We start from the raw sequence: 26,908 nt of genomic DNA, 5'->3' as shown, positions 1-26,908 counted from the left end.
ACTATTATAAGGATGACAATTGGACTCAAGCCTAATGGACACCTGTAAAAAAAATACCCATGAAGAGCGGATAAATACCCGTAATGTTGGGTTTGCACTTGAGTTTAGGTAATTACCCGCAAATTTGAACAGGTATGGGCGCGGGTACAGAAACTCTAGTGTTTGGCCCGTTCCACTCTCACACATTATATACACTATAACTATTATTTTATGTAATAAATACCCATGAAGAGCGGATAAATACCCGTAATGTTGGGTTTGCACTTGAGTTTGGGTAATTACCCGCAAATTTGAACATGTATGGGCGCGGGTACAGACACTCTAGTGTTTGGGCCGTTCCACTCTCACGCATTATAAACACTATAACTATTATTTTATGTAATACTCCCTCCGTCTCAAATTATGAGGTGTTTTGGAAATAATTGTCTCAAATTATAAGCCGTTTTATGTAATACTTTTTTTTAAAAACTTCTACGGTACATTTGCAAATTAAGGTGTGCCGATACTCTTGCTTCTAAAATCTATAAATTAACTATCATTTTGATATTTATATTTTAGAAAATATCATTTCATAAGAAAAAACATCATTTTATTGTTTATAAAAATCATACTAAATTTTTTAACATTTAATTGTAAAAAATAATCAAAATTTTCTATTATGAGTAATAAAAATTCAGAAAAATTAAATTTTATTTCGTTGATGTTTTTGGTAAATAAGATTTAGTTATTATAATTCTAGGTGATAGAAAATAATTTTTTTTCTTCAAAAAATAACTCATTTAATTATTAATTTAAGGATTTAGTTTACCATAAAATTTGCCCTTTTTTATTTAAATTCTTTAAATTTTCTCTTTCGTGTACCTACATGAACGATTAATTTGTAAAGTTACTTATGATTTCTTTGTCTCATACAACATTAGTTACATTTTTTAATTTATGTGAAATGATGTAAACAATTTATCATTTGAGAGAGAAGTACTCCCTCCGTCCTAAAATATAAGCAAAAAATTCTCATTTTCTTTGTATCAAAATATAAGCAAAAAACACCAACTTTTATGTTATTATTGTGTTTTTTCAAACAAATCATCTTTTCCAATATAAAATTAAATGCATGTTGCATTCAATTTGTTTCTCTTTTTATTTTCTCCATAATTTTTAACCAATGAGAATTATTTTTACATCTTTCCATGAAACTTATTCCAAGGAGAACACAAAAAATTATACCTCAAATCACTAAGTATTGGTTTTCTTAATAAGTGTGAATTAGTGTTTTTTGCTTATAAAAAAAGACGGAGGGAGTAATTGCTTTGACTAAGTTTATGTGCAATTATTTATTATACTAGTTGACTGGCGGCTCAACAAACAACAACAACGAGGCTGTTGCCACATCATCTCATGAAAAAGGAATCTATGAAATCACACTTCATACTATATTTGACGTTTCAACTATTACAAAAGTCAAACATAAACTCCTCCATTTATTTTATCACAATTATTATTTTTCTTTATTTACTTAATTTAAATAAAAATAAATAAAAGATCAAACTAAGACTTTGAAGCCCTTATTCAAACCAGAAGATCAAACACAAATGCATCCTCCGGCGCCGGCGAACTCAGTAGCCGGAAATACCGTTGATCCTTCGCTCATCAGAACCTATCGCGCTTGGAAAGGAAATAACGTAAGTTAAACCTTAATTATATAAGGATTAATTAAGCTTTTCTGTTGTTTAATTATCATCGTTACTAATGCTACTTTTTCTTTTTCAGGTGTTTTTTCTTGGAGGGAGGTTTATATTTGGACCTGATGTGAAATCTATATTTACAACGCTCTTTCTTGTGATTGCCCCTGTTGCTGTTTTCTGTGCTTTTGTAGCTAGAAAATTCTTTGATGATTTTCCTATTCACTCTGGATATTCAATTTTGATTCTTGTTATTCTTCTCACAACCTTTGTAAGTCATTTTTATTCATATAGTTACTCAAAAGTCAAGCTTTATTATCAACTCAGTTGCTTCTGATTGAAAGTGTGTTTGTGTCCGACGCTGACACATTGAATTATATATTTTTTTTCAAATTATTATTGTTGTCGATGTGTCGGTGTTATGTCTGTGTCCGTGCTTCATAACTTGAATCCATTAGGGTAGTGCTTTAAGTAGGCAGATTTTTCCTATGACCTGCCTGTTAGTTATTCTTAACTCATCATGGGACATTTTATCTTTTCCTACTTCAAAAATTTTATACAATCGGTTAGTTGAAAAGGACTTGAGGAAATCATCATAGTTTCAAATTTGAATTTTTTTTCCTATTTAGAATAGAAGAAGTTTAGCATTTGGACAAATTTATGGATTCTGATACTTTGTATAGCTAGATATTATTTTGGACCAAGTATACTTAGCTAGATATAAATAAGATTTCTGGATATTGCTTGTGGATGTTGCTAAGATTCTTAAATGTTGTCATAAACTCTATGAACTACTTAGATGTGTGATAACTGATAAGACTAGACGGGATAAAATAGAAATGACACATTAGAGAGAGAGAGAGAGAGAGTTGGTATAGCACCTATATAGTAGAACAGATAGTGGAAAATAGGCTTAGGTGGTTTGGGCACGCATAGCGAACACTTGTAGATTTTGTAGTAAGAAGAGTAGATCAGATGGAGGATAGTTAGATTACAAGAGATAGAGGAAGACCTATGAAAACTATAAGAGAAACTATTTGGAAAGATTTAGATATTAATGAGTTGGATCCAAATATGGTTTATGATGCGTAATTTGATCCATGTAGCCGGCCCCACTTGGTGGGATATTGTTGTTGTAAACTCTATGGACTACTTGTGTTAAGAAATGGAGCTAGGGAGGATCACTTTAAAATGAAGCGAAATGTGTCAGGTTTTGACCATAGTAATCAGGTAAAAAAAATCTAGTGTGTCTCTTTCTAAATAAGCCATGCAAGAAGTTATCTCAACTCTAGAATTTGATTTTTGTAATGAAATATTTTCTTGGTGAATGGAGTTATAGTCACTTGTTTGCAGCTCTTACACGTTCATAGCTATATCCAACTTTTAGAGGGTAATTATGTTTACTCTTCGTACTAAAACAAAAAATGATGCTTAAAAATACATGAATCTGAAAGTTGAGTGTTGATTACTTTTACTTTTTCAGTACATATGAAAATCTGTTACAGCACAATGTTTAGTGTTTGCCACTTTAATCCTAAACACGTTACATGTATTGCCAGGTTCTGATTGCTCTTATACTGACCTCAGGAAGAGATCCTGGCATAGTGCCTCGCAATTCTTATCCTCCACTCCCAGATAATTATGATGGAAGTGACAGTAACAACAGTGAACAAAATCCACCACCACATTTACCACGATCCAAGGAAGTAATTGTCAATGGAATAGCTGTGAGAGTAAAATATTGCGATACTTGCATGCTGTATAGACCTCCCCGCTGCTCTCATTGCTCAGTATGTGATAACTGTGTGGAGCGATTTGATCATCACTGCCCATGGGTTGGTCAGTGTATTGGACTGGTAATGCTCGTTAATTAAATACAATATCAGTACTATGTGTTCCAATTTGTGCTATCATTTTAATTTGTCATCTGTGTTATGTTTTAGATTACAACTTAATGATAAAATCTTCTTGCGCAATTATGAAATCCTGAACAAACAATTTTAGTGGAACATTGACTAAGTTGTCAAAGGGGAGTCTTGGCGCAACAGTAAAGTTGTTGTCATGTGATTGAAAGGTCACAGATTCTAGTCCTGGAAACAGCCTCCTGTGTAAAAAAACAGGGTAAGACTGCGTACAATACACCAAAATGGTTGAACCTCGTCCCGGACCCTGCGTATGCAGGAGCTTTAGTGCACCGGGCTTCCCTTATTGACTAAGCTGTCAATTTACTGTGATCAAATGGTTACATTTACCTCCTAATTAGAAATGGAATAATATAATAAAAAATAGTAATGGTTGTTTCTTTGCATGTATATTGGTATTTTCTGCTATATTCCCAAACATCACACTCATTGGTCAAGCACAAGAACAAACACAATTAATAACAATACATAATTATATTTGCAGAAGATATGATCATGAAGTTGCTAAGTTAGAATTTTCTGCTTCTTTTTGCCTCTTTGCTTTATATGTACACGGCGACAGCGCAATTACCGGTTCTACTACATGTTTGTTTTCTCTGCAACCCTGCTTTGCCTTTATGTTCATGCCTTTTGCTGGGTTTACATCATGAGGATCAAGAACTCAGAGGAGATATCGATCTGGAAAGCAATGATCAAAACCCCTGCTTCCATTGCACTAATAATATACACATTCATTGCTGTCTGGTTTGTTGGAGGACTCACTTGTTTCCATACATATCTAATCAGCACAAACCAGGTTTGAACACTACTTAACTCATAATCCCTTGACCTTAAATGAGACTACTTACTATTTCATTTGTAAAACACTCATTCCTTTCTAGTTCGTTTTTCTTACATCCGTTAATGATTGTTCCTTTTGTTCTATGTGCAGTCTACATATGAAAATTTTAGATACCGGTATGACCGACAAGTCAACCCTTATAACAAAGGGCTAATTGAGAACTTCAAAGAAGTATTCTGCTCTTCCATTCCCATATCCAAAAACAATTTCAGGTCCAAGGTTCCAAAAGAACCAACAGAATCATCTAGACAAAGAGGTGTTGATACCCTTATGATGCCAGTTTACAATGAGGCTGATGAGGTGGAAAAAGATTATAAAGACGAGGAATATGGCAAGAGTAGTGATTTAAGTGATACATCTGAGGATTTAGGCAGTATGCTTCACACAGAAAGGGGACAGAGACAAGTTGCTTCCTTTCTAAGGCAGTCCTTGTGGGAACAAAGCAGCAGAAAATGGGAAACAGCTTCTGATGTTCTTGACGAGGTACACGAAGACGACGAATCAAAGCGGATCACCAGTGATAGTGGTAATGAACCTGGTGGCAACTCAACAAAAACGCCTCTATAATTTCAGAAAAATTCAAAGATGTAAATTAAAATTACAAAGAAAAATAGGTGGGGGGCAGAGTTTGTTATGTTCGGATTTGATAGGGAAGTACGGCTTGTGTTTCATTGTTTTGGTCAAAAAATGGCATTGGATCTTGTTCATTGATTACTGAGTTTTATTTTTTTTTTAGTTATTCTGTGGTGATATAGTTCTTTTAAAAGTGGCACTCGTGTAAAGAAGTAGAAGATGATGAATAGAAATTGTGGAAAGTGATCCTTCCATTATGTTCATTTACTTTTTTCCCTTCATTTCTTTTGTTTTTGTCCTTATACTGTTGCTCTGAGAATATAATTGCCGCGGCATTGTTTTTATGTTTGCTGTGTATTTTATTTTGTTTTATTTATTATAGAGAGGGAAAAAACAGGAGGATAAACTTTATTACATCGATATCATTTTCTCCAATGAATGAATAGGATAGTCAGAGAGTAAGGTAAACACTCCATAGCCATAACATTTGTACTTGTTTTTCCTTTGAAACGACGGTTTGAATTTTGGTTGGGGGGCTCATTGATAATAACTTGCCAAAGGGGATTGTGCCGTGATATTGGTGCAGGGAAAGTAGAATATGACCAACTAACTAACTACAGATCCAATTGTCAAACTAAAGCATTTACAAGTCTTTAACGAATAAAATGTGTACTAGTAGGCAGTAGATAGTATTTACTGTGTTTCAACAAATACTTATTTATATAACATTGATGTTAACTCCATAAATTTTCAACAAGGGAAACACTTGATATTACGAAAGACATTTCCACAAAGTGAACTAAGAGCCTGTTTGTTTCAGATTTTTTCAAAAAAAATCTATTTTTTCCCTTAAAAAAATCATTTTTTTCATTTTTAAGTGTTTGTTTAGGATTTTTAGAAAAATCATTTTATCAAAAAAATCTATTTTGACCCTAAAATGAAAAGCTATTAGGATTAGCTTTTCTCAAAATCTATTTTTTTCAACAACAAGGAGATAACACATGTGCATGTTAGAACTCATTTTTTTAACAAAATGGATTTTTATGGATAGTGGGCAAACACAAATAACTTCAGATTTTTTTTAAAATCTCTAAAAAAAAATCTCTAGATTCTTTTGACACAAAATCTATTTTTTTTAAAGCTGAAACAAACGCACCCTAAATTTGATTTGTAATTACTATTTTATCCGTTATATGTGTGGCTAGTTTGGAATGGATAATCTTCATTATTAGTAGTTAGTTTTTTTTTTTTGTCTTAACCTGCAATTCTCAGTAGTAGGGAGTCCTGGTAATCTGGAGTTTGAGTGAGAGATAAATATAGTTTGACTAATGACTAATTTAAATGATGTCTTAATATTTCAATCCAAAGCAACAAAACTATAAACATTATAGAGGAGAATCAACTTACATCTTTTATCTTATAAGAGACAAAAGTAAGAAAATCATTGAGAATGGCAAGGCTGTGAGTCCAGGCAATATATCGTCTTAGGTTTGTAGAAGTCTAAGAAAATGGTAGATGAAAGGATGATAAACGCACATGCGGTCAAAAGATTATTTCCCTTCTCATTCCTTCTACCCATAGGTTCTGGGTTTGAGTCCTATAGTCTTTTGTTTTGCCTTGCTTCTCATTCCTCCTAAATTTATTATAGAAAAAAAATGGTGAATCTAGCCTTCTTTTTTTCGTATACAATGCTATCTGTTTACTAAAATACCTTATAATGAATCTATCTATCAACTCTCTCCATCTCCAACAAGCAGGCCCTAGTTTTTCTCTAAGTTTTTTCTTCCAATTTCTTCATTGAGGGGGTGGTTTTGGGTCAATTTTTGACCTGAAATATCTAGCTTTTTTCTTCGTGATTTCATCATCTAGGTGTGGTGGTTTGTTGTACGTCGTCTTGTGCGGCGTTGTTTGATTTTCCGTCTTCTTGTGCGTCAACTTTGCAGATCCGGAGGCATGGATATTCCGATCACTTTAGTTTTATCATATATTTTTGTAGGCATTATGTCTATATGCTATTAACTTGGTCAATTGAATGATGTAATCTCTCGATTTGAATGAATGAATATCATTTTGTTTTTGTCAAAAAATGCTATCTATTTACTACGACAAGGATAAATAAGTTACTAGAATGAAATTGGTACTGATTCTGGTATGCCGTGTTTGTCTCCTTACTTAACGTTTGACCACATTGCACATACTAAATTAAAAGCCACCGTTTCGATAATGCCTAGATTCATGTCCAAATTTCTCTAGGCATAACAGAATCCTCCAATTGGCTAAGGCAATAAAATAGCAAATCTTAAAAGTACAAAGAAATGCAATTATCCAGATACTGGAAATGGATTATGGACTTCATGCAATCCTTCTTTCACACTTTTCCTCCTTCTTCCCCTCCTTCTCCACCAGTGGAATTGTGCAATGACATTCTATTTGAAATCTTTCTACGCCTCCCTCCCGAAGTGCTTCCACGTCTCAGCATCCTTAACAAACAATCTAATGAAATGATTAAAAGCCCCTTGTTTCAAACAACCTATTGGGCACAAAAACTAAGACTCCCTCGCCTTTGTGCTATGGTGTATTACCAACGTAAGTTGACGAACCGAATAGGTTTTACCTTGATCAACAAGGAACATGATCAAAGATTGGACAAGAATGGGTTCCATAAGTATACACAGGTTCCCCAGATTAATTTCCATTCGAGTTACAACGCTAGGCTCCGTCAAAGGACCAAATCCATGCTTAAATACTACGAGATGGGACCAAATGGTATCAGAACGGAAATGAATGGCTAATGCCACATTAATGCGACAGGCCAACATCACGGCAGCTTGAAACATATTTAGAATCTCAACCTTTTGGTGGCAATAAAAATTGGTGATTCAGGTAAAACTTGGATAAAATAGGAGTGAAAATGATGTTCAGAATGGAGCAAGTATGATGAGAAAGAAAGGTAGAAAATTCACGGTAAGAGAATCTTTGCCCTCTTGAAACTCAGGGTACAAACACAGTAACTCAATCATTTGTATGGAAATTTTCAGAGGGATTCAGGACAAAAAATATAGCAATGGTTTTTTTTATTCAAGAAAGTGATTAGTTGCTTAGGTCGATAATTGTAATCTACAATTCATTAGTTCAATTCAAAAGTGTATACAATTTAGCATTTTGATTAAACTGCCAAACACTAGATGATTGACTGACAAATCAATAAATTCCATCAAGCATTATCTAATGGAATAAAAGAAAATAGCAATCAGAACCTTCGGCACACGAACAAGAAATATTGATTTCAAGTGCAAAATGAAAGTAGTTGAAATTTGAAAGCAAGAACATGGCAAGACCCTTGGTAAGCTGATAATATATCAGTGCTATTATAACAACTTTCCCACATTAATAATTTTTGTTCTTGCTTGACAATTTAAAACTGATACATGAACCCTTCAGTCAAACAAGCTGTAAGTTATTAACCACATGCACTGAGCTTTTCATCATCAATGCTGAAAAGTAAATTAAATATCCTGACACCACGTCTCGACAAAATATAAAAAGAATCCAAAATTTGCTAAATATTAACGACAAATTTAAGACTTTGTTTGTTAATTAAGAAAGCACATCAAGGCCGTTGATCTTCATTGCATACTCTGAAACCGTTTCATGATAAGCATGCTCATCTCCATGTAACGCTGTGCACAGTGTGTTAGGCAATTAGTCTCACCGGAACTGAACTTATTCCCAGGCGTGCCTGTGATGCATTTGTCCCAGCATTGACTAGTCATCTTTGCCACCATTTCATTAATCATGGCTCTTTGTTGTTCTTCCTGCATTTGGAGGGCAAAATTAGGGTTGTTATATTTCATTACAGGGGAACAATAGGAAAAGTTTATTTAGATTGAAATACCATATAAGTGGCATATATCGGAATATGCCACATATAAGTGGTATATATCGGAATACCATTTAGATCCCCTAAGCCATAATAATGATAATGGCAGTGGTCAAACAATGAAACTTAAACATCATGATCTTCACATTATATGCACAAGAATAGACAAAGCTACAGTAGACTATAGGTTTTTAAGAGAGACATGGCAAACAGTGGAAATAGAACAAATATTATCTTCCCTCCGTGTTTGGGTACCAATTCCATAGTTACAACTATTATTAGATCAGTTAGATTGATATTTGCTGTCATACTATTTTTTTCCATAAGATAAAGGGGTCTTCTTTTTGGAATCGACCAAGTCTAACCAACGGAAATGTAGTCAAACATAATTCACAGAAAGAAATAGCTAATCACCAGCAGCTGAAGTGAACCAAATCACTTTTAAATATCAAATACATATCCTTAGCCGTCCCCTCCAAAAACCAACTGGCCTTAGCACTAACAGAACAGTATGTGTTGTTTTGCAATTTTAAACCTATAGTAACAGAATCAACCTTAGCCACCATAAAATTGATAGCCTCAGCATGAAAAATCAAATCTAGAAAGCATATACATAACAGTTATCACTAAGACAAGGTGAACATGAAATATTGTATTTCAAGCTTAATCGAAGTGCAATAACAATAAAGAATACATTATACAGACTTATTTACTGAATTGATGAACAAGTAACAAAGCGAAAAACAGTACAAATGTAATCGAATCGAATTGAAAAAGGGAGTATCTGTTAATCGTAAGAAGGAGAAGAAATAGAACTTACAGAGTAAAACCTCTGCATTTCAGCAGAATTGAGGTCGGAAAGATCCATTGAGAGAGAGCGATTGAGAGGAGAGAGAGAGAGAGGGGGATTCTAGTGATAAATCTCGCAAAAACCCTAATGAACGAACACAGCACAAGCGAAACACAATGACTATAGAAAACCCTAAACTTAAGGAAAAAGAAGAAAAAGAGAAAAGATGGCTTGTTCAGCGGGTCTCAATTTTTAATGGGCCGATTGCTTGGGTGTTAAACATGGCCCAAATCATCACCTAACTTAAAAAACATTTAAAAAAAAAATAAGACTTATTTTTTTATCCCACCTAATTGTCGCTTCCTACGACTTTTCGAATTTTATAATCTGAAAGCTATATAAATACGTTAAAGTACACTCTGATACCCTGTAATAATTTCAATTATATAATTTGAACCATATGTGGAGGGTGGGAGAAGACTCCGTCTTTTTTTTACTTTACATATTAGACAATTTAGAAGGTCGAATTCAAACAAAATTGAAATAAAATAAAATATACAACTGAATCTTTTGGAATTTGAAAAAACTCAAAATTTACATTTTCTAAAACGTATTTTTATTTTGGCATATTTGCCCTTCTGTCTTATGAATTTTGACTTTTCTTTTTTATAGAAGTGTAAGTCAAGGTCGAACAATAGTTTAGGCAAAAGTTATGGTGCATAAGTCATTTTCTTATGCACCGTGCATAAACACTTCACAACCATCAGATTTCATCCAAAGAATCAGACAACAACATCATGGTCCACCCCATCTCTCTCTGCATTCCTCTCTCAACCGACCACCTCCACCACACCCTCCATCATCCGTCCACCCCATCGCTGTCACTTCCGTTCCTCCACCGCCATCAACTCCGTTCCCCACCGCCGTCACCTGCGTCCTTGTCCTCTGCCTCCCTCTGATTCACTTCTCTCCCTCGCCGCCATTCTCTCCTGACACCATCTCACTCCGCCGGAAAGACCATTTGTCGGCGTTCTCACAACCCACCTTAACCAGATGGCCATGGATTCGCCGGCGTTTTCACATCTCACCGGCCACGACCTTGGCGGATCCGGATTTGTTTCAGGTGAAAGAAGGTCTGTGAACAACACTGGATCAGTGTAGGAGTGGAGGCGGAGGAGAGAGACATGAGCGGTTTTGTTTTCAATTGCACCTTGCTCGATCAAAGAAAACCATTAAGTACATCTAATGGTTTTCCACAGCAAAATGGTTTTGGCATTCCGGTATGGTGATGACGATGATGATGATGATGATGAACGACGGTGTTGATGATGAGATTGAAAATTCTGGAAACCATTTCCACAGCAAAATGGGTTTGGAGTACAACTCACAGAAACCATTTCCACAGCAAAATGGTTTTGGCAATCCGGTACGGTGATGATGATGAACAACAGTGTTGATGATGAGATTGAAGATTCCAGTGGTGATGATGATGAACGACGACGATGATTCAGTTTGTTTTCGAGTTTGGGGGTGTAGGATGCAATTATGTTGGGATTTATGCACGGTGCATAAGGATTTCCTTATGCACCATAACCACTCCCAATAGTTTAGTCATGATTTCTAAATTAAAAAATAAGTTAGAATTGTTTTTTTTAAGGATAAGATTAAAATTGTTCTTGACAATTGTGTTTAATGAAATTCCATATAAATAAAATCTTGAATTTGTGAGAATTAATTTTTTTTTTGACAAATTCAAATATGAGTTTCTGAAATTTCAAAATTCTTTTTTTAAAATAAGGATTTACCAAAAGTCAACAGTGGTACATGCACAGTCAAATGTGACTAAGTTTTAAAAATTGAAAAAAGATAAAGTTTTTTCGAACAATTTATGTTTTAGAAAATTTAAAAAAAAAATTGTGGGAATATGTGGAATATCTGTAGGGTTAATGGGTATTTATTTTTGGATAGGCATATAAGGAAAAAAATTGTCTTAACTTTGCAATTTTTATGAAAAAGTAATTGTTAATCTGAAGATCGATCGAAAGATAAGTAAAATTTGACTAAAAATTATTAAGAAAATATATCATTAAAAAAAAGATATTTGATTCATATCGAGATTTAAATTTGTTTTGATTATCTTAATAAACACATTCGATATTAAATAATTATATTATTTTCATAATTTCAAAAAATATATTATTCTCATTATTTATTTATTTTTGTTGTTGCTTGTATTATACATTTCGAAACAATGAAATTTCGAAACATGTATATTATTTTTCTTTATTTTTTGACAATTGTAGATTATTTTCCTATTAACACAAGTCTATTTCAAACAGTACGTTTTTATATTCTTTGGCATATGGGAGTTAAGAACAGTAATTTCAAAGTATTCTTCAAAGTCACAGTCATTGACCAAGTTTCTTATGCATTAAGCATAAATTGCCTTTTCTGATTAGGTAAAGAAAGCACATCAAACTCGTCAACAACAAAAAAAAAGCACATCAAACTTTGGCAAATTAAGAATAAAAGATCATGTGACACAAATTAAAAGAGATAAGGTCAAAAACCAGATAAAATGAGAATATTGATTGGTTAGATGCATTAAGAAAGAGAGGTGAGACCCATGTATAGAACTACAAGACACCCATTTAAAGGATTACCACCTACAAAGTGCATTGCTTTTGTTGCTGCTGTTAAGCAATGGATTCAACCTTGTATAAGATATACATATATATGGAGACTTTTATATTCTTTTCAATTTTCTAGTGAGGGAGTGAATCTTTCTAAAATCTTTAGTTAAGTGGGAATAAAAGGAAAACTGTTGAAAGCAAGTTCCAGTAAGCAACATCTTCTTGGTGAAGTAAAGGACCAAACTTAAGTTTTTTTTCCTTACATCCACAGAAAAGAATCTGTTGTTGACAGTGCCTATTGGTTTAGCTTTTATTTATGAAAGAATGGACTCTATTGATATTCCATTCTCTGTTAGTCCAAATTCGATTCTCCATATACTTTACAAAACAGGAAAATAAATTTCTACATTTATTCAAACAAAAAAAAAGTCTACATGGCGGGAGGTAACATAACATAACTGCTCTCTTCATCTTACAAAATATATAAGTTACGTTAACAAATGACACAAAATTATTAAAAAGTCATTAAAAATAACTATAAAAAATGAAACAAAATTAAAAATAATTAATTCTGTCAACTTTAAAAAAAAAGAAAAAAGTGATTAGGCAAATTCATCCCTAAAATTTGGCGGTATCAATCAAAATAGTCCATGATTTTTGCAAATGCAATTGCAAATATTAATCTCTTTAGTTTGATCAGACCTCCAACTCGTTAACATTTAAGTCAAATCAATTGAGTTATCCAACCTAAATTGTATCAACTTTGGAACTCGAACTTTTGCGACCAACCAGTAAATCAAAACGTTAACAGCCGCTGCACCACTTAGCACACTAATAAAATGGGACAATTTATTTTTGTTAATATGGCTTATATCAAAAAGAAAAGAAAAAAAAAAAAAAAAGCTTCATCTTTAGAAACACCTGCAGGAGACATGTATGTAAACGGCTGAGTCATCTATCCATTAATAATTGAAATTCATAAATAAAAATATATATATATAGGAGAGAAAGCCTTTGTCAAAAAAATAATATATAGGAGAAAGCCAAATTAATTTAATAGAGTACCAAATCCACCAAGTCACAAAGGTATCTTAAAATGCAGTAAATGTGTGGATATTCTTTAATATTAATTTGTTAATCATAAAAATTTAGACCAGTAAGCATTGTCCCCTTTATATGTTTCTCATTCTCAACCTGTTATATATAAATACACCCATGCACGTATATACATATTCGTTAATGTGCCTATCTTCAGCCTCATACCTCAAACTGGTCAAAATCAAGAGTTTGAAGAGAAAGTTTTAAGCAAATGGAAAAGCTGAACTTTGTCAAAAATGGTGTAAGCAGATTGCCTCCTGGTTTTTGTTTTCAGCCAACGGACGAAGAGCTCGTCTTTCATTACTTGAAATGCAAGATCTTCTCCTATCAATTGCCTGCTTCAATTATTCCTGAGATCAATGTCTGCAAGTATGATCCCTGGGATTTGCCAGGTACTTAGCAAACTAGGCTCAACACAATCATGTTACTTTTGTGCTCTATAATATAATGTGATAGATCATAGATGTTAATACAAAAATGATTTAATATATAGCCATATATAAATAATTTGGTTAAATATTTTATGTGTGTGTGTAATTAGGAAATTGTGGTGAGCAAGATAAGTATTTCTTCAGCAGCAAGGAAGCCAAGTATCGAAACAGCACTCGCATGAACAGAACAACCAACTCTGGTTATTGGAAGGCAACAGGATCAGACAAGAAAGTTAGTGTTTCTTCATCACTAAGTAATGGAATCGCGGGAATAAGAAAAAGTCTTGTATTTTATCAAGGAAAATCTCCAATTGGATCTCGAACTCATTGGATCATGCATGAATATCGCCTAGTTAGCTTAGAAACTACTGCTTGCAATCAGGTAATTAATATTCCATTAATCATATATATAGTCCTTTTTACAACCAAAGTGACAATGACCGAATTGGAGTAGATCGTGGCAGCAAAGTCACTCTATCACTTATAATGCCTTAACTGTTAAATGTTGGGTGCAGATGCAAAACTATGGAAACGAGATAGGGAACTGGGTTTTGTGTCGTATATTCACGAAGAAAAGAAGTAATATAGAAATCGGTTACATGATGAAGACCAATACGGTGATGAATACTAATGTTGAGGTAGCTCAGCCAAGATTCTTTGATTTTATGAGGGTACACAACTCAGCTCCGGACCCTACTGCTCATTTTTCTAGATCATCGTCTTGTTCAAGTTCGAGTGAGGTCTCTTCATCAGAAGAAAGATGCGGCGATATATATACTGATTTTTAATTACAATATTCCTTTTATCTGCAAAGTTAATTGTTTATGTCTATTGAGGAAAATAGATCACATGCTTGAGAATTGTTACTCTGATTTGCTTCTATAAAGAAGTTATTGGATTGCCTCGCAAGAGGATCCACTCCATACTTGTTCCATATACAACATTAATTTTGACCAGCAGATTTTTAAGTTTGTCTATGGTATAGTACTACTATATAATTTACATAAATTAGTTCTGTACTGTATACATATTATATAGATTTCTGAAATACAGGATGGAGGGAGAGTCTATAAACTATTGGTTCTATTCTGATCTTTTAGATCATGAATTCTTAAATTTAATAAAGTCTAATCTGTAAACACTGCACAAATTGGGTAAAGTGTTCCAACATGATATTAGAGCTTAATGCTTAATTAACAGTTTTGATGGACCGACTAAAATATTAATTCAATTGTGCTCAAGGGAAAATGTTGAAAAACTAAGTTCGATATCGAATATAACTTAAAGGGCTAAAATGGAATTGTAAGCATCTGAACTAGTGTCTATATGTTTGAACATGGAATTGTAAGCATCTGAACTAGTGTCTATATGTTTGAACAAATGCTTTAAAAATTGGATCGGACATCGAACTAGTGACATCCTTGAGTCACGGTTCAAACAATGATGCAACCGAAATCAATCCAACCGTGCTAGCCCGCTTCCATCTCATAAATATATATTTTTAACATAATAACTTCTCCCTAAAAAGCATAATATTTTTCTGATTATAGCGTGATCCAAATTTGGTAAATCTCATTCATATGAACCCTTGGTCGTAATTCACAATCTAATATGCACTAACAATAGTATATAGAATAGTCAAAAGTCATTATACATGGTTAACTTATATGGCAAGGTAAGGGTAATTTACTAGAGTATTTATGATAATAAGACGCTTAATTTGTGGTAATTAAAAAATGTTAAAATATTATTACAAAAAAAAGGATATGCATTATGAAAATTTATTATTTTGCTACATTATTCATCTAAATTTTGAGGGGTATATTATTCATCTTTTGTTGTTGTATTTTAAAAATGATAATATGACATGGAAAAAAAAAGTCTCCAATTAAATGTCAAGGTTAAACTTCTGTTAAAAAAAAATGAATGTAAATTTAATTTACACCGAAAACTTATATCACCAAACTCATTTACATTAAAGTGATAATATATTGGCTCAAAAAATAAATCCCTATATAACTCCTTTGAAGAAAAATATCTGTCCTAAATTTCCCTGTCATAAGAGTCTTTAATTTTATGAAGACTAAAAATAACAAGATTTGGTATATTCTATTTGTGTGCGGAGTAAGCCTTATTTAGAGAAAATTGACAGATAAGTAATAGAACCGAGTTTGAGGCTGTGGCTTTATGTTACAGTTTACTGTTAACTTGTACAGGACATGTTGTGTTGGTGCTTTATCTAAAGTTGACACCTTCCAAATTCCAACAATAAAGATAACGTGACAGACAAGCAACATATAAATGGATCAATCACTTATCTTAATCTATAATTGAGCATCAACACCTGTAAACACAGACTGTATCTAGTTACTTATCTTAATCTTCAACTGTCACATTCTCAAAACCTCTTCATAACCCCCCATCTTTTTTACCTTCAATTCAACCTTGTAAACCAATCCAAAGAATTTTATTTTATTGCTACTATTTTTCATATTATTTTCCCACCCTGCACCCTCTTCAACATTGCAGGGTATACAGCTTATATATAATTAATTCATTCATCCACTTATATTCATAATTTCAACATCATTAATTGTATCTTGATCCCTTAATAATGGGAGGCAACAATTCTAGATCGGTTAATCCAAATGGAGAAGATGTATTGCCTGCAAGACTTCGTCCTCTTCTTCGACAACGTATTGAAGAGTTTAGAAAACGTAGGAATGCACGAAGAGATGACGCTGTCTCCAAGAAGGAGCTTCTAAAAGATGATGCCGGAAATAATGATGATCGGTCTTCTAATGTAAATGAAGTTTTGGAAGAAACTCGACAGCATGAAGAGGAGAAAACAACAGTACATGCTGTGACCGTAGAAAAACTCTCTCAAGTCGCTCCATTGCCTGTTTCTGAATGTGGAATTGAGGAGGAGGAGCATAAAGGAAGCAAAGATCACAACCTAGAAAAATGTAAAGAAATTGAAAGGAATGTAGCTGAGGTAAAGATTGCAGCATCATTACAAGAAAATAAATATGAAGAATCTAATGAAAAACATGATGATGAGGACAAGAAGGAGGAGGAAGAGGAGGAGGAGGAAGACGAAGAGGAAGACGAGAATGAAATTGGAAGACTTATAGGTCCTGGATCGCCAAGTTTTAGAATATATTACATTGAGGCCACGGAGAGAAAAGAGCAAGAATTACGTGACACACGTGTAAGTGACAAACAACAAGGTGAGAAAGAGGATGAACCTATTGCCGGGCACTATAAGTCACACAGTTGTGAAAGTGATGAAAGTGCGACATCTGCATCAGAGAACACTGACAACTCAAACGAGGTAATTAAATTGTTTTCAGTTCACTTGATTGATTTCCCTACCCTATAATCTATATGTTTAGTTATAACTTATAAGCGTGAGGCAATGTGATGCATAAGTAAAAGACATTTCACCTTATAAACCAGTTTTGTGTGATTGGGTTAGACGCAATTCTAAATATTCAAAACAATAATACACATGATCAAAATTTTGATCTCAATTAGTCTCTATTTTTTATTATTCAGGTAGTTGAAACGGAAACAGCTCCTAAGAAAAAAGGACATCATAAGAGAAGGAAATTGGTGGCGATGAAGAAGAATCTACTTAATGTTAAGAATCTACAGAAGAATAGCATGAACAAAATGATGGCCTGCGCTGGCAATGATAGAAGAAAACTTCTTGCGGATCATTGATTAATACATTAGTTGCTGCTAGAACGAATGTTGAAGACACGTTAATTATAATAACTTAGAAATAAGTGTTTCTTTGTTTGGGAATTTCTAGGTATTTTTTTGTTCAATTTCTTCTGAATCCACATATACTGGTAGCTAAATGTATGGAATTCTGAATCCAAATATATTGGTAGCTAAATGTATGTAATACTATTTGATCATATTTAGAATAATGCAACCAGATTGCCTTTATAACAAACTTCAAAATAGTTTATCTTATTCTTATGAGATACACTTGCTTGGTCACAAGCCTAAATAAAATTCATTTAGGCATACACACATAAATGAAAAAAGTATGAAAAAGAAAAGAATTGATCAATATATATCTTTGAAATAATTATATGGGCTGTATGATTACAGCTAACCAATATGCTTTTATTCCAAATAGATAGATTTTTTTTTTCTTTCTAAATTAGAAAATAGCTAGGCAGATTTGGATGGGGAAATCATTCTTACCCAAAAAAATTATATTGATTTGATATGCTTTTCGTCTCTATAAATTACCAACTTTTATTTTTCGTCCCCATAGAAAAAAGGTGGCACTTTTTCGCGCCTATAAAATTTTATTGTTTGCAAGACTTCGTCCTATTCTTTGACATCCTATCGGAGAGTTTAGAAAATGTAGGCATGCAAGATCAGAAGAAGGTGCCCTCTTGCAGAGTATAAGGTCTACCAATCTATGTCAAACATTTTTTTGACTGAAATTATGAAACCAAAACAGTTTTTTTCGGAAGAAACCAAAACAGTTATATGCAAGAGTGTATGACCAATTATTATATTTAATTATAACTAAGACTAAAAAAATACTCAAGGGGTTAATATTAGACGAAGAAGTTTAACAATTCATTGAAAAAGGCATATATCATCAACAAGTAATGTCTAGAAATGCGAAAAATTAGATTGAAAAGTGAACTGCTTCATGACTTAACCAGCATTCAAAAGAACTACAACTCTTTGGTGGTGGTGGTAATTTGATTGTAGTGATGATTCTCATTCCCTTTCTGTATCATTGAGTAGCTTCTTTCATTTGGGAAAATTCTGCATAAAGTGGAAGAATAAATTTATTTGTCATATGAGAAAAAGATTTGAAAAGAAAATTAAACACCAATTAATCTTACTTTGATATGTTAAACAATCTGCGTTGTCTTTATCTGTCTCCCTGAATATATGAACTTGGAAAGTCATATTAGTTCTAAGAATGAGCTCAAAGTTGCAAGCATCACCAACTTTCAAGTTATTGTCTTCTGCGAATGTCTTCCATCCACCTGAGAGTTCAAATCTTAGTCCTGTGTGGGACATCCTGATTCGGTACTTTGCAGGCCAAACTCTGCCATTTGACACTTGAAAATGAATATCTCCTCGCTTCTTATTCAAATTAAAGTGTCTCTTACCGAACATAGACGGTATAGTCTGCCAAGCAAAAGAAAAGGCAAATGTTAAAGAATAAAATACAAAAACTTCTTGTTGAAAAGTGCAGTTATGTAAATGAGTTTAATGACTGTGTATTGACACTGAACAGTATACATTTTTTACATAGTTTTCTAATCATATTTTATGAAGATGTCATTTAGTTACATTATTTCTTATACTATTTCAATAAACATCTATGTTGTGACATCTGATTGAATAACTTTGTAAAACACTGACATGTTATTGTATACATACTCTTTAAATTATTCTTAAATGACCAATATATATTTCTTAATGGAGAAAGATTTGGTTATTGATGTTGTTGGCTGTCAACTTAATTATGCTTTAAGAGCCAAATTTATCTTTGCAACTTACCAGAAGAAAATGGTGCTCAACGTATGATGCACCCATGACAACAACAAAGGATGGATTACATGTTTTGAAAGATTTTGCTCTTTCAAGTGTTGTAACTTTATCAGCATCAACAATCATTGGTTTTCCTGCAAAATCGAAATGGAACACCATAAAGTAGATATTTAGTTGTCATTTTTTATGTTTATAAAAATTGGTTTTGAATGAATTGATTTAGTAAAGATGGTTTTAGTTAAAAGTGGATTGATTGTGAAGTGTTTATGTTTGGATATATTCACGTATAAGTGAGTTGAACGGTAAATTTGAGTGTAAAATTCACTCTTGGATTAAAAAGCTAGAAATTCTTGCTTAAGTTACAACCAATTCTTGAGACAAAGTCAATTTCAATCAACACCGCTGAGTTGAACGTGAAATGGTTTATGTGTAGATACATTCGCCTAAAAATGAGTTGAATAATAAAGTTGAGTGCAAAAATCATCTTTGGATTAAAAAACTACAAATCGTAGCTATAAGCTACAACCAACTATAGAAACAAAATCAATTCCAATTGACATGACCAAAAAATGTTAAAATCAACTTTGAGTTTAAAACCACTTTTGACTCTCCCCACTGTGAAACCAAACACACAATAAAAATGCCAGTCATTTTCCACACGGTTATACCTAGAGTTAACATGAGGTACATGCCATTTAAAAATGATAACATGAATTGAAGAGAACAAAACGAATAACTTATGTGAAGCATTCACAAGACAATGAAGACACAAAATCTCATACCTTTTCCCTTTCTGTCAATATGATGTACGGCTGCCTTTTGAAATTTCCGAACATTAACACAACTACTGCTTCCAATTTCAAAGGAGGAGTTAGCTTTTCTCTTTTGACTTGCTCTACCTTGACAGTTGAAGACCTTTTTAGCTTCAACTCTTGTCAAAGGGCTATTTATCTCCAAGGCACTCTTATCAAAGATGTGCACATGAAAAAGGGAAGTTCTTTCATATTTAAAAAGCAGGAGATGGCCATGAGCTAGAGAATGATACTCTGCAAATTCTTTCCATCCCTTTTGAAACCATATTTTGCCATCACTTTTTACCAAATTTAATTTCCAATTTACACCATTTGGAGTCTTTACACATGTAGTTTTCGGTAAGCATTCTCCATATTTCTCCACAAGCTTTCTTGGCATCATCTGCCAATTAATTAAACCAGATTAATATGTATGATAGTGCTCATAAAATTATGTACCACTACTTTAGACAACATCTACCAATTTCATCGAGTTGTCAAATCAGCCCGCCCAGCTCGAATTGCCCTAAACAAAGAAGGCTGAATTGAGTAAACAGGCCGGGCAAGCCCATAACTTTCACAGTCCACAAGAAAAGCTTAAGAAAATTATTAAGAAAAGCCCATAGTTTATAGACTCCATCTAGAAAAGCTCATCTGTAATATAAATTATTTAGGCACTGTGTTTTCTACATGATGTAGTCAGCTGCAATATGGCCATTCTTCCAGAGCAAGTTAAAGTAATAGAGAATGCATATATACAAGTAAAATCTTCTAGATGACATTTATATCAATATGATGGTACATGCTACTATCTCGGTTTTCTTGTGACATACTAAAAGTTGGTAATATTGTTGATAAGATAAGCAGTACTCTTTAGAGTATATAAAATCTGTAAACTTAGTAGATGAAAATTCATCAATTTAGTCTCTAACAGCAACAGACTAAATTGATGAATTTTACATGCTTTAGGAAATACTTATTATATTTAAATAATTTATGAGCTAAATTAGAGAAATTGTGATAGTTTAGACACACTAAATTGAAAGTATATTAAAAAACATAAAAAGGTTGCATTAAGTTCTCTTCAAGCTTCTGTCAAAAAAAAAAAAAATCTCTTCGAGCAAGATACGAAGTTACATCATCATTATGTTATAAGATATATAAAAACAAAAACTACATGAACAATCTATAACTCAAATTGGCTTACAAGCTTTCCTTGATGAAGGTTTTGAGTAAGTATGATCTTGAAGAAGTGAACTGGCTTCACTTGAAGAATTTCGTTAGCCATGAAGAAGTAGCTTAACATAAAAGTATAAAACCTTATGAATGACTGAGTAGTGAGTACTGTCTGTAATGAAGTTTACATTAGCAATAAAAGCAAAGAGGAATACTAAACTATGGCTTTTCACATTCCATGTTAGGGAGACCGAGTGAGGAGCGTGGCACTCTTTTTTATTTTGTGGTAGCAGTTGAAATTTGAGATTGATTCGTAAACTCTTGAGTAGCCTGTACTACCCTTACTACTCTTTTCTGCAAACCAAAGCTCAAGGCTTCTAGGAAGTTGGAACAAGTAACCGAAAGTCACATTAAAAGTGATTAAATGATTTCTAATACTCCATCCGTTTCAAAATGAGTGTCGCTTTAACCAATTACACACATATTAAGGAATGGAATAAGGTTGTCCAAAGATATGATACTTTTACTAAAATAGTCTCGCTAGTTATTGGTGCATTTGTCATCATTATAAATTAAAGTACAAAATGATACTTTGGAAGTTGTGTGGATAATAATAACTAAATGTACTATTGGAAAAAAGTAATTAATAATACATTGAAAAGTGAGAACGACATTCATTTTGAAACAAATTATTTTTGCTAAATCGACACTCATTTTGGAACGGATGGAGTATTCCTTTTTTTTTGGACAGATTTAAGGCAAAGAAGATCAATGTCATTCATGACTTAATTTGAATTGTTGGTAGGAAAATGCTACTCCTCCGTTCCATAATAACTGAGTCATTTACAAAAATTGACTAATTTCACTTTTCAATACAAGTAATTTTTTTTCCTTCAATTATAACTTTAATTAATACTACTTTCATCCCTCTCAATTCAATATATTATACTTTGCATTTATGATAAAAAGATACTATGAACCAATACTTGACAAGACACTCAAAACTATTTTTCTCCCTCTTTCACTTATACATTTTTTTAATATGTGTGAAATGAACAAAAGACTCGGTTAACATGGGACGGAGGAATAACTAGTGTCGTAAGGGCACTAGTTAAGGAATCAAATACGGTAAAAAAAAATTGAAAGGTGTGTGCATTGGTAACATTGTGTCTATCTCTCGTAATCAATCTTCTTCAAAAAAAAAAACCTTGTAATCAATCATTCTCTCTCATTAAAATTAATTTATTTATAAAATATCATCTTTCATCAAAATACACTAATATTACCAATGTCGCTGAACTCAATGTCACCCAAAACTAACATGCACTCGCTAGCTTGCTAAACATGAAGTCAATGTGGATCATCTTCTAACGTTGTGCAACTCTCTTGCTCATCAAATTTCTCTAGAGCTGTGTGTGGATGTTGCTAAAGTAATTGAACATTTATTTTGTTTTCCTCTTCATAAAAAAAATAGTAGATTGCATGAATTTAACAAAAATAAGTGTGTCTAAACATAGGAAGGAAAAAAATAAGACGAGGTTCATTAGCCATGCATGATTTTAATTCCATAACTTTTTTTCTATTTTGAGGAAATTCCATTCAACAATTTTCTTAAACTTATTTTGTTGTTTTACCAGATTAGTCACAAAGAAAAAGATCTCTAAACAAAAAAAAAAAAAAATACATGAAGCACTCACTACCACTCCTATTATTACTACTACTAAAAAGTGAAAAGTAGCAACGAAACGGGGTTTTTATTCTTAGCTTCTTCTGTACCGCACCCGCACAAAGGTGAGTCACAAACCGCTTCTTCTCATTCACATTCACATTTCTTGAACCCTCTTTGAATTGCGAGGAATTTCTAGGGTTTCAGATTGAATTGAAGATGGTGGACTTTGCTCGCGTACAGAAGGAGCTTGTCGATTGCCGCAAAGACGCTGAGGGATCCGGTATTCGTGTTGCCCTCAAAGGCGATAATCTTGTTAACTTGATCGGAACCATTCCTGGTCCCACCGGAACTCCATATGATGGTGGTGTTTTTCAGATTGATATCACATTACCCGGTATTCAAATATTTTTTTAATCAGGGTTAGCTAGGGTTTTTCATTTCTTTACCTGGATGGATCGTTAATTATTGCTTCTAATACGATTAATTATTAATGAGATTCGTGCACGTTACTTTTGTTGTTGCAGATGGATACCCATTTGAACCTCCAAAGATGAAGTTTTCAACTAAAGTCTGGTATGAAAATGTCTCTTACTTTCTCTTTTCTCATTAATTAATAAACCTTGTTGGGTTATTGAGCAGAGTCCCGGTTTGTATAAACAACTTATTTGCATCTTATAGCATACCATGATAAGTGTTTATTTATAAGCTATTTCTATATCAAAAGATAAAATAAAAAAGTTATATATTTTTTTTTATAAGCTATAAGCTATTTTTATAGGCTCTCTTGGAGAATTGGTGAAAATAAGGTGAAAACAGTCTCACCTTTATGAACAATGTCGTAAGTTGTTTTCATAAGTTCTTTCAACCAGTCTCACTAAACTTCTGTCAGTAAGTAATCTCAAATAAGCCAATTCAAACAGGCTCATAGTGGTTAAGTTTTATATAAGTGTGACAATGGAGTGTTTGATGGGCACTGTTATCTATGCAATTCAGTGAAGCGGCGGCTAGCTGAAATCCGCCACCACACCCTATTGAGATCTCTGTAATTATGTTGATCTATTGTAATATTTATCTTTGTATTTAATTGATGTCTACTATGGTTTATTCTTTGTTTTCCTTTTTTAGTTGAAATGTTTTTACCAATAACAACAAAAACTCCACTCGTTGAAAGGGAAATGATATTTATAACAACAAATGTGATCGTGGAATGAATCACGAAGGCATAAGTGAAACGTGGCAAAATATTAATGCTAAATAGTAGTGCTTCCCCCAACGTGTTTTCCAGCCAAAAGAGATGTTGATTGGTTGCCGAGAAACCGTGAACCTTTTGTGAGACAGCTTGTCGTGATATATAGCAGTTCTCTTGTTGAAAACATGAAATGAGATGAAAAATGTTTTTTTTTTGGTTATTGTTGTAATTAACAGCGTTAGCGTAACATGTAGCTATATAAACAAACCAAGCTCACCCTTATAATTTTTTAGTGTTTAAAACTCATTGCAATTTGTTGCTTGACATGCTGTTACTTTTGTGGAAATTTATAGTGTAATCCAAGAATATATAGTTTGGGTTTGATTTGAAAGATAAGCTCATCTAAGACCAATAATGTCACCCTTTATTTGCAGATGATATAGACAATTGTAGTGACATTTTATGCTAGATGTTTAATTACTGAATATGAGTGCAAGTTCTAAACCTATTAGAGTAACATGATATGCCCATCTTTTTCATAAAGCGTTTTTTGTTGTTGTTGTCGTTGTCGTGTATGTGCTTTTGGTCTCCAGATATTGATACTGAGTTTTGTATGTCATTTTTCTTAATCTTCCCTTTCACCATCTCTCGTTGATTACCAAATTCGCCGGTTATGTTTCTTGTGCTTGTTTCATTTGCCTCATCATTTGGTGTTCAAGCTTGTTAAGAAGCGTATGATTATTGAGTCTATTTTCTATTCTAGCCTTTATAGTATGAGCAATTACTTATGCATAGCAAATATGGCATTTAAATACATTACTGTTCATCAAATATCTATTCGGTCGATTAATTTTGTGATGCATTTGGACCATTGTAGGCACCCAAATATCAGCAGCCAAAATGGTGCTATTTGCCTGGACATCTTGAAAGATCAGTGGAGCCCGGCACTTACTCTGAAGACTGCACTACTTTCCGTGCAAGCACTTCTTTCTGCTCCTCAGCCTGATGATCCTCAAGATGCTGTTGTGGCACAGCAGGTCTGATTCATTCTTATGAAATGCTTCTTCTCATGTTTTGTGTGTTGAACTAACAAAGACATTACACCTAAGAATTTCATGCTTGTCCAAGTTTCTGCTAGATGAACTTCTATTGGTAGTGCATATTTTTATCGATTAGGTCATTCTATTTAAACCAGTGTGTATTTATGGGCAATGCAGTATCTGAAAGATTATCAGACATTTGTCAATACTGCTCGCTACTGGACAGAAAGTTTTGCCAAGACATCATCTCGTGGGGTTGAAGATAAGGTAATAAACTTGTTGCACTTAAGTTTCTGAATGTGGATGCACGTCATTAAGCATATTTTAATTGGTCTCACCAGCTGATTACCTCTTTTTAATATTTCACAGTGCTCAGTTTTTATTATTTTATGGGGGTTTGTTTTGCACAAACGTCTTGTTTTAGAGTCAATGAATATTTTGATCCCTAAAAGTAGTAAGTTGTATATTACTTAGGTCTTTGAAAGTCTGTTTATACAAATTAGTCTCCAAATATGCCAACTTCTTTACAAATCCATTCTTTTGTAAGGCAGGCAACATGTGGCACTTCTGTGCTATGTCAACTATTACGTTACACCTTAACTGTAGTTGATGGAAAAAAAAATGAGTTTGTGAAAACAAAAGAGAATATATTTGTGAAATTTGACATATTAATGACCAAATGGTATATTCATTCATTGTCTTTCTAATGTGTTTTTGTTGTTAAACATTTCACTAAAGAAAATTTGATTAAGATCCAGTTAATAATATTGTATTACAATGTGCTTTTATGACAATTTTATAAGAAAGCAATAAACGTGCAAGTTTCATTCATCACTGTTGATTTTGTATCATACTATAACTTTATACCATAATTGTTTTTGAATATGAGTCTTGCATTGTGGCATGCATATCCAGTTTCAGAGCATTGATGTTGCACTTATTATTTGGTTTGCATAAAATTGTGAAAGTTAAGCTACGTCACTAATTATTTTTATGGGAAATGTTAACGAGTGCCCTGGGGCACTCTTTAAGCCCCAAAAGTGGTAAGATTTTGTAAAAGTTTGTGCATTTATTGCATTGGAAATTGAAGTCTTTAATTATTTTAAAGAATAATTTCTTCATTAGAAATGCTTAAAGAGTGGGGCACTCATTATTTTATTTCCATTGCTAATGTACAATTATGATGACGTTTGTTTGATGTAGTTTCACAACACAAACTCTAATTTTGTTTCAGGTACAGAAACTGGTTGAGATGGGATTTCCTGAAGCTCAAGTAAGGAGCATTCTGGAAGCTGTTGGTGGTGATGAAAACTTGGCTCTTGAAAGGCTGCTGTAGCTTATGTATGAGATATTGACTGAAATGTCTTGATCATTGTGAAGCTTATTTCACATGTTGATGTAAGATGTTGGAAGCACATAGACAAAAAGGGTTAATTGGATATAAAGATAAGTTATAACCTATTGAAGATATATCGTATAGTCTTTTTGGTTAATTCTGCCTTTTCTTTGCTCGTTCGAAACATTGTACTCGACATCTTTGCTCGTTCGAAACATTGTACTCGACATTGTCCTAATTTCATAGTAGCAGGTATGAAAAAAAAAAGTACTATGAAATTGATTGAATACATCATTATTGGCAAGGTTTCTACTTCACG

At 33.1% G+C, this 26,908-nt stretch overlaps 6 protein-coding genes across 8 annotated transcripts; 4 read left to right on the top strand and 2 right to left on the bottom strand.

Annotated features, from left to right (window-relative positions):
* The first annotated feature begins 1,564 nt into the window (after positions 1–1,564).
* LOC146941872 (putative protein S-acyltransferase 5) lies at positions 1,565–5,278 on the top strand. Its single transcript, XM_085755717.1, has 5 exons — positions 1,565–1,679; positions 1,768–1,950; positions 3,239–3,535; positions 4,164–4,397; positions 4,533–5,278. Exons 1-5 carry the CDS (start codon positions 1,590–1,592, stop codon positions 5,007–5,009), a joined length of 1,281 nt encoding a protein of 426 aa, XP_085611843.1. The 5' UTR covers positions 1,565–1,589; the 3' UTR covers positions 5,010–5,278.
* A 3,077-nt stretch (positions 5,279–8,355) lies between these two features.
* TIM8 (translocase inner membrane subunit 8) lies at positions 8,356–9,857 on the bottom strand. The gene is made up of 2 exons (XM_085755718.1): positions 9,716–9,857; positions 8,356–8,830 (listed from the first exon to the last, which is right to left on the bottom strand). The coding sequence occupies exons 1-2, from the start codon at positions 9,761–9,763 to the stop codon at positions 8,642–8,644; spliced, it is 237 nt and encodes a 78-aa protein (XP_085611844.1). The 5' UTR covers positions 9,764–9,857; the 3' UTR covers positions 8,356–8,641.
* Positions 9,858–13,340: 3,483 nt separating this feature from the next.
* Positions 13,341–14,770, top strand: LOC146941870 (NAC domain-containing protein 83-like). The gene is made up of 3 exons (XM_085755713.1): positions 13,341–13,808; positions 13,958–14,229; positions 14,363–14,770. Exons 1-3 carry the CDS (start codon positions 13,628–13,630, stop codon positions 14,633–14,635), a joined length of 726 nt encoding a protein of 241 aa, XP_085611839.1. The 5' UTR covers positions 13,341–13,627; the 3' UTR covers positions 14,636–14,770.
* A 1,518-nt stretch (positions 14,771–16,288) lies between these two features.
* LOC146941869 (nuclear polyadenylated RNA-binding protein) lies at positions 16,289–17,811 on the top strand. The gene is made up of 2 exons (XM_085755712.1): positions 16,289–17,181; positions 17,406–17,811. The coding sequence occupies exons 1-2, from the start codon at positions 16,462–16,464 to the stop codon at positions 17,571–17,573; spliced, it is 888 nt and encodes a 295-aa protein (XP_085611838.1). The 5' UTR covers positions 16,289–16,461; the 3' UTR covers positions 17,574–17,811.
* Positions 17,812–18,426: 615 nt separating this feature from the next.
* Positions 18,427–21,743, bottom strand: LOC146941868 (B3 domain-containing transcription factor VRN1-like). Of its 2 annotated transcripts, none has more exons than XM_085755715.1 (4): positions 20,171–21,082; positions 19,398–19,522; positions 18,731–19,022; positions 18,427–18,650 (listed from the first exon to the last, which is right to left on the bottom strand). In XM_085755715.1, the coding sequence occupies exons 1-4, from the start codon at positions 20,580–20,582 to the stop codon at positions 18,619–18,621; spliced, it is 861 nt and encodes a 286-aa protein (XP_085611841.1). In that variant the 5' UTR covers positions 20,583–21,082; the 3' UTR covers positions 18,427–18,618. The 2 variants fall into 2 exon arrangements, with proteins under 2 accessions (XP_085611841.1, XP_085611842.1); XM_085755716.1 differs by lacking the exon at positions 18,427–18,650 and adding an exon at positions 21,387–21,743 and having other exon boundaries at positions 18,681–19,022; positions 20,171–20,582.
* A 1,351-nt stretch (positions 21,744–23,094) lies between these two features.
* UBC27 (ubiquitin-conjugating enzyme 27) lies at positions 23,095–26,906 on the top strand. 2 transcript variants are annotated; one of them, XM_085755711.1, is made up of 6 exons: positions 23,095–23,146; positions 23,229–23,418; positions 23,549–23,597; positions 25,091–25,250; positions 25,431–25,520; positions 26,488–26,906. In XM_085755711.1, exons 2-6 carry the CDS (start codon positions 23,241–23,243, stop codon positions 26,587–26,589), a joined length of 579 nt encoding a protein of 192 aa, XP_085611837.1. In that variant the 5' UTR covers positions 23,095–23,146; positions 23,229–23,240; the 3' UTR covers positions 26,590–26,906. The 2 variants fall into 2 exon arrangements, with proteins under 2 accessions (XP_085611837.1, XP_085611836.1); XM_085755710.1 differs by having other exon boundaries at positions 23,221–23,418.
* Positions 26,907–26,908: the final 2 nt, after the last annotated feature.

The sequence above is a fragment of the Medicago sativa genome, chromosome 3, assembly GCF_051527215.1.
Source record: "Medicago sativa cultivar Bolivia chromosome 3, Bolivia_mono, whole genome shotgun sequence".
NCBI classification, from domain to species: domain Eukaryota; kingdom Viridiplantae; phylum Streptophyta; class Magnoliopsida; order Fabales; family Fabaceae; genus Medicago; species Medicago sativa.
The sequence above is the reverse complement of the archived record's forward strand: the minus strand, read 5'-3'. Positions and strand labels throughout refer to the sequence as shown.

Excerpts from the sequence above, each read along its gene's own strand:
- LOC146941872 (XM_085755717.1), top strand. The coding sequence starts at position 1,590 with ATGCATCCTCCGGCGCCGGCGAACTCAGTAGCCGGAAATACCGTTGAT. Across the intron at positions 1,680-1,767 it reads GCGCTTGGAAAGGAAATAAC|GTGTTTTTTCTTGGAGGGAG; the intron begins GTAAGTTAAACC and ends TTTCTTTTTCAG. Across the intron at positions 4,398-4,532 it reads ATCTAATCAGCACAAACCAG|TCTACATATGAAAATTTTAG; the intron begins GTTTGAACACTA and ends TTCTATGTGCAG.
- TIM8 (XM_085755718.1), bottom strand. The coding sequence starts at position 9,763 with ATGGATCTTTCCGACCTCAATTCTGCTGAAATGCAGAGGTTTTACTCT. Across the intron at positions 8,831-9,715 it reads AAATGCAGAGGTTTTACTCT|GAAGAACAACAAAGAGCCAT; the intron begins GTAAGTTCTATT and ends CTCCAAATGCAG.
- LOC146941870 (XM_085755713.1), top strand. The coding sequence starts at position 13,628 with ATGGAAAAGCTGAACTTTGTCAAAAATGGTGTAAGCAGATTGCCTCCT. Across the intron at positions 13,809-13,957 it reads TGATCCCTGGGATTTGCCAG|GAAATTGTGGTGAGCAAGAT; the intron begins GTACTTAGCAAA and ends GTGTGTAATTAG. Across the intron at positions 14,230-14,362 it reads AAACTACTGCTTGCAATCAG|ATGCAAAACTATGGAAACGA; the intron begins GTAATTAATATT and ends TGTTGGGTGCAG.
- LOC146941869 (XM_085755712.1), top strand. The coding sequence starts at position 16,462 with ATGGGAGGCAACAATTCTAGATCGGTTAATCCAAATGGAGAAGATGTA. Across the intron at positions 17,182-17,405 it reads ACACTGACAACTCAAACGAG|GTAGTTGAAACGGAAACAGC; the intron begins GTAATTAAATTG and ends TTTATTATTCAG.
- LOC146941868 (XM_085755716.1), bottom strand. The coding sequence starts at position 21,485 with ATGTTAAGCTACTTCTTCATGGCTAACGAAATTCTTCAAGTGAAGCCA. Across the intron at positions 20,583-21,386 it reads ACCTTCATCAAGGAAAGCTT|ATGATGCCAAGAAAGCTTGT; the intron begins GTAAGCCAATTT and ends ATTAATTGGCAG. Across the intron at positions 19,523-20,170 it reads TATTGACAGAAAGGGAAAAG|GAAAACCAATGATTGTTGAT; the intron begins GTATGAGATTTT and ends TCGATTTTGCAG.
- UBC27 (XM_085755711.1), top strand. The coding sequence starts at position 23,241 with ATGGTGGACTTTGCTCGCGTACAGAAGGAGCTTGTCGATTGCCGCAAA. Across the intron at positions 23,419-23,548 it reads GATTGATATCACATTACCCG|ATGGATACCCATTTGAACCT; the intron begins GTATTCAAATAT and ends TTGTTGTTGCAG. Across the intron at positions 25,251-25,430 it reads ATGCTGTTGTGGCACAGCAG|TATCTGAAAGATTATCAGAC; the intron begins GTCTGATTCATT and ends TGGGCAATGCAG.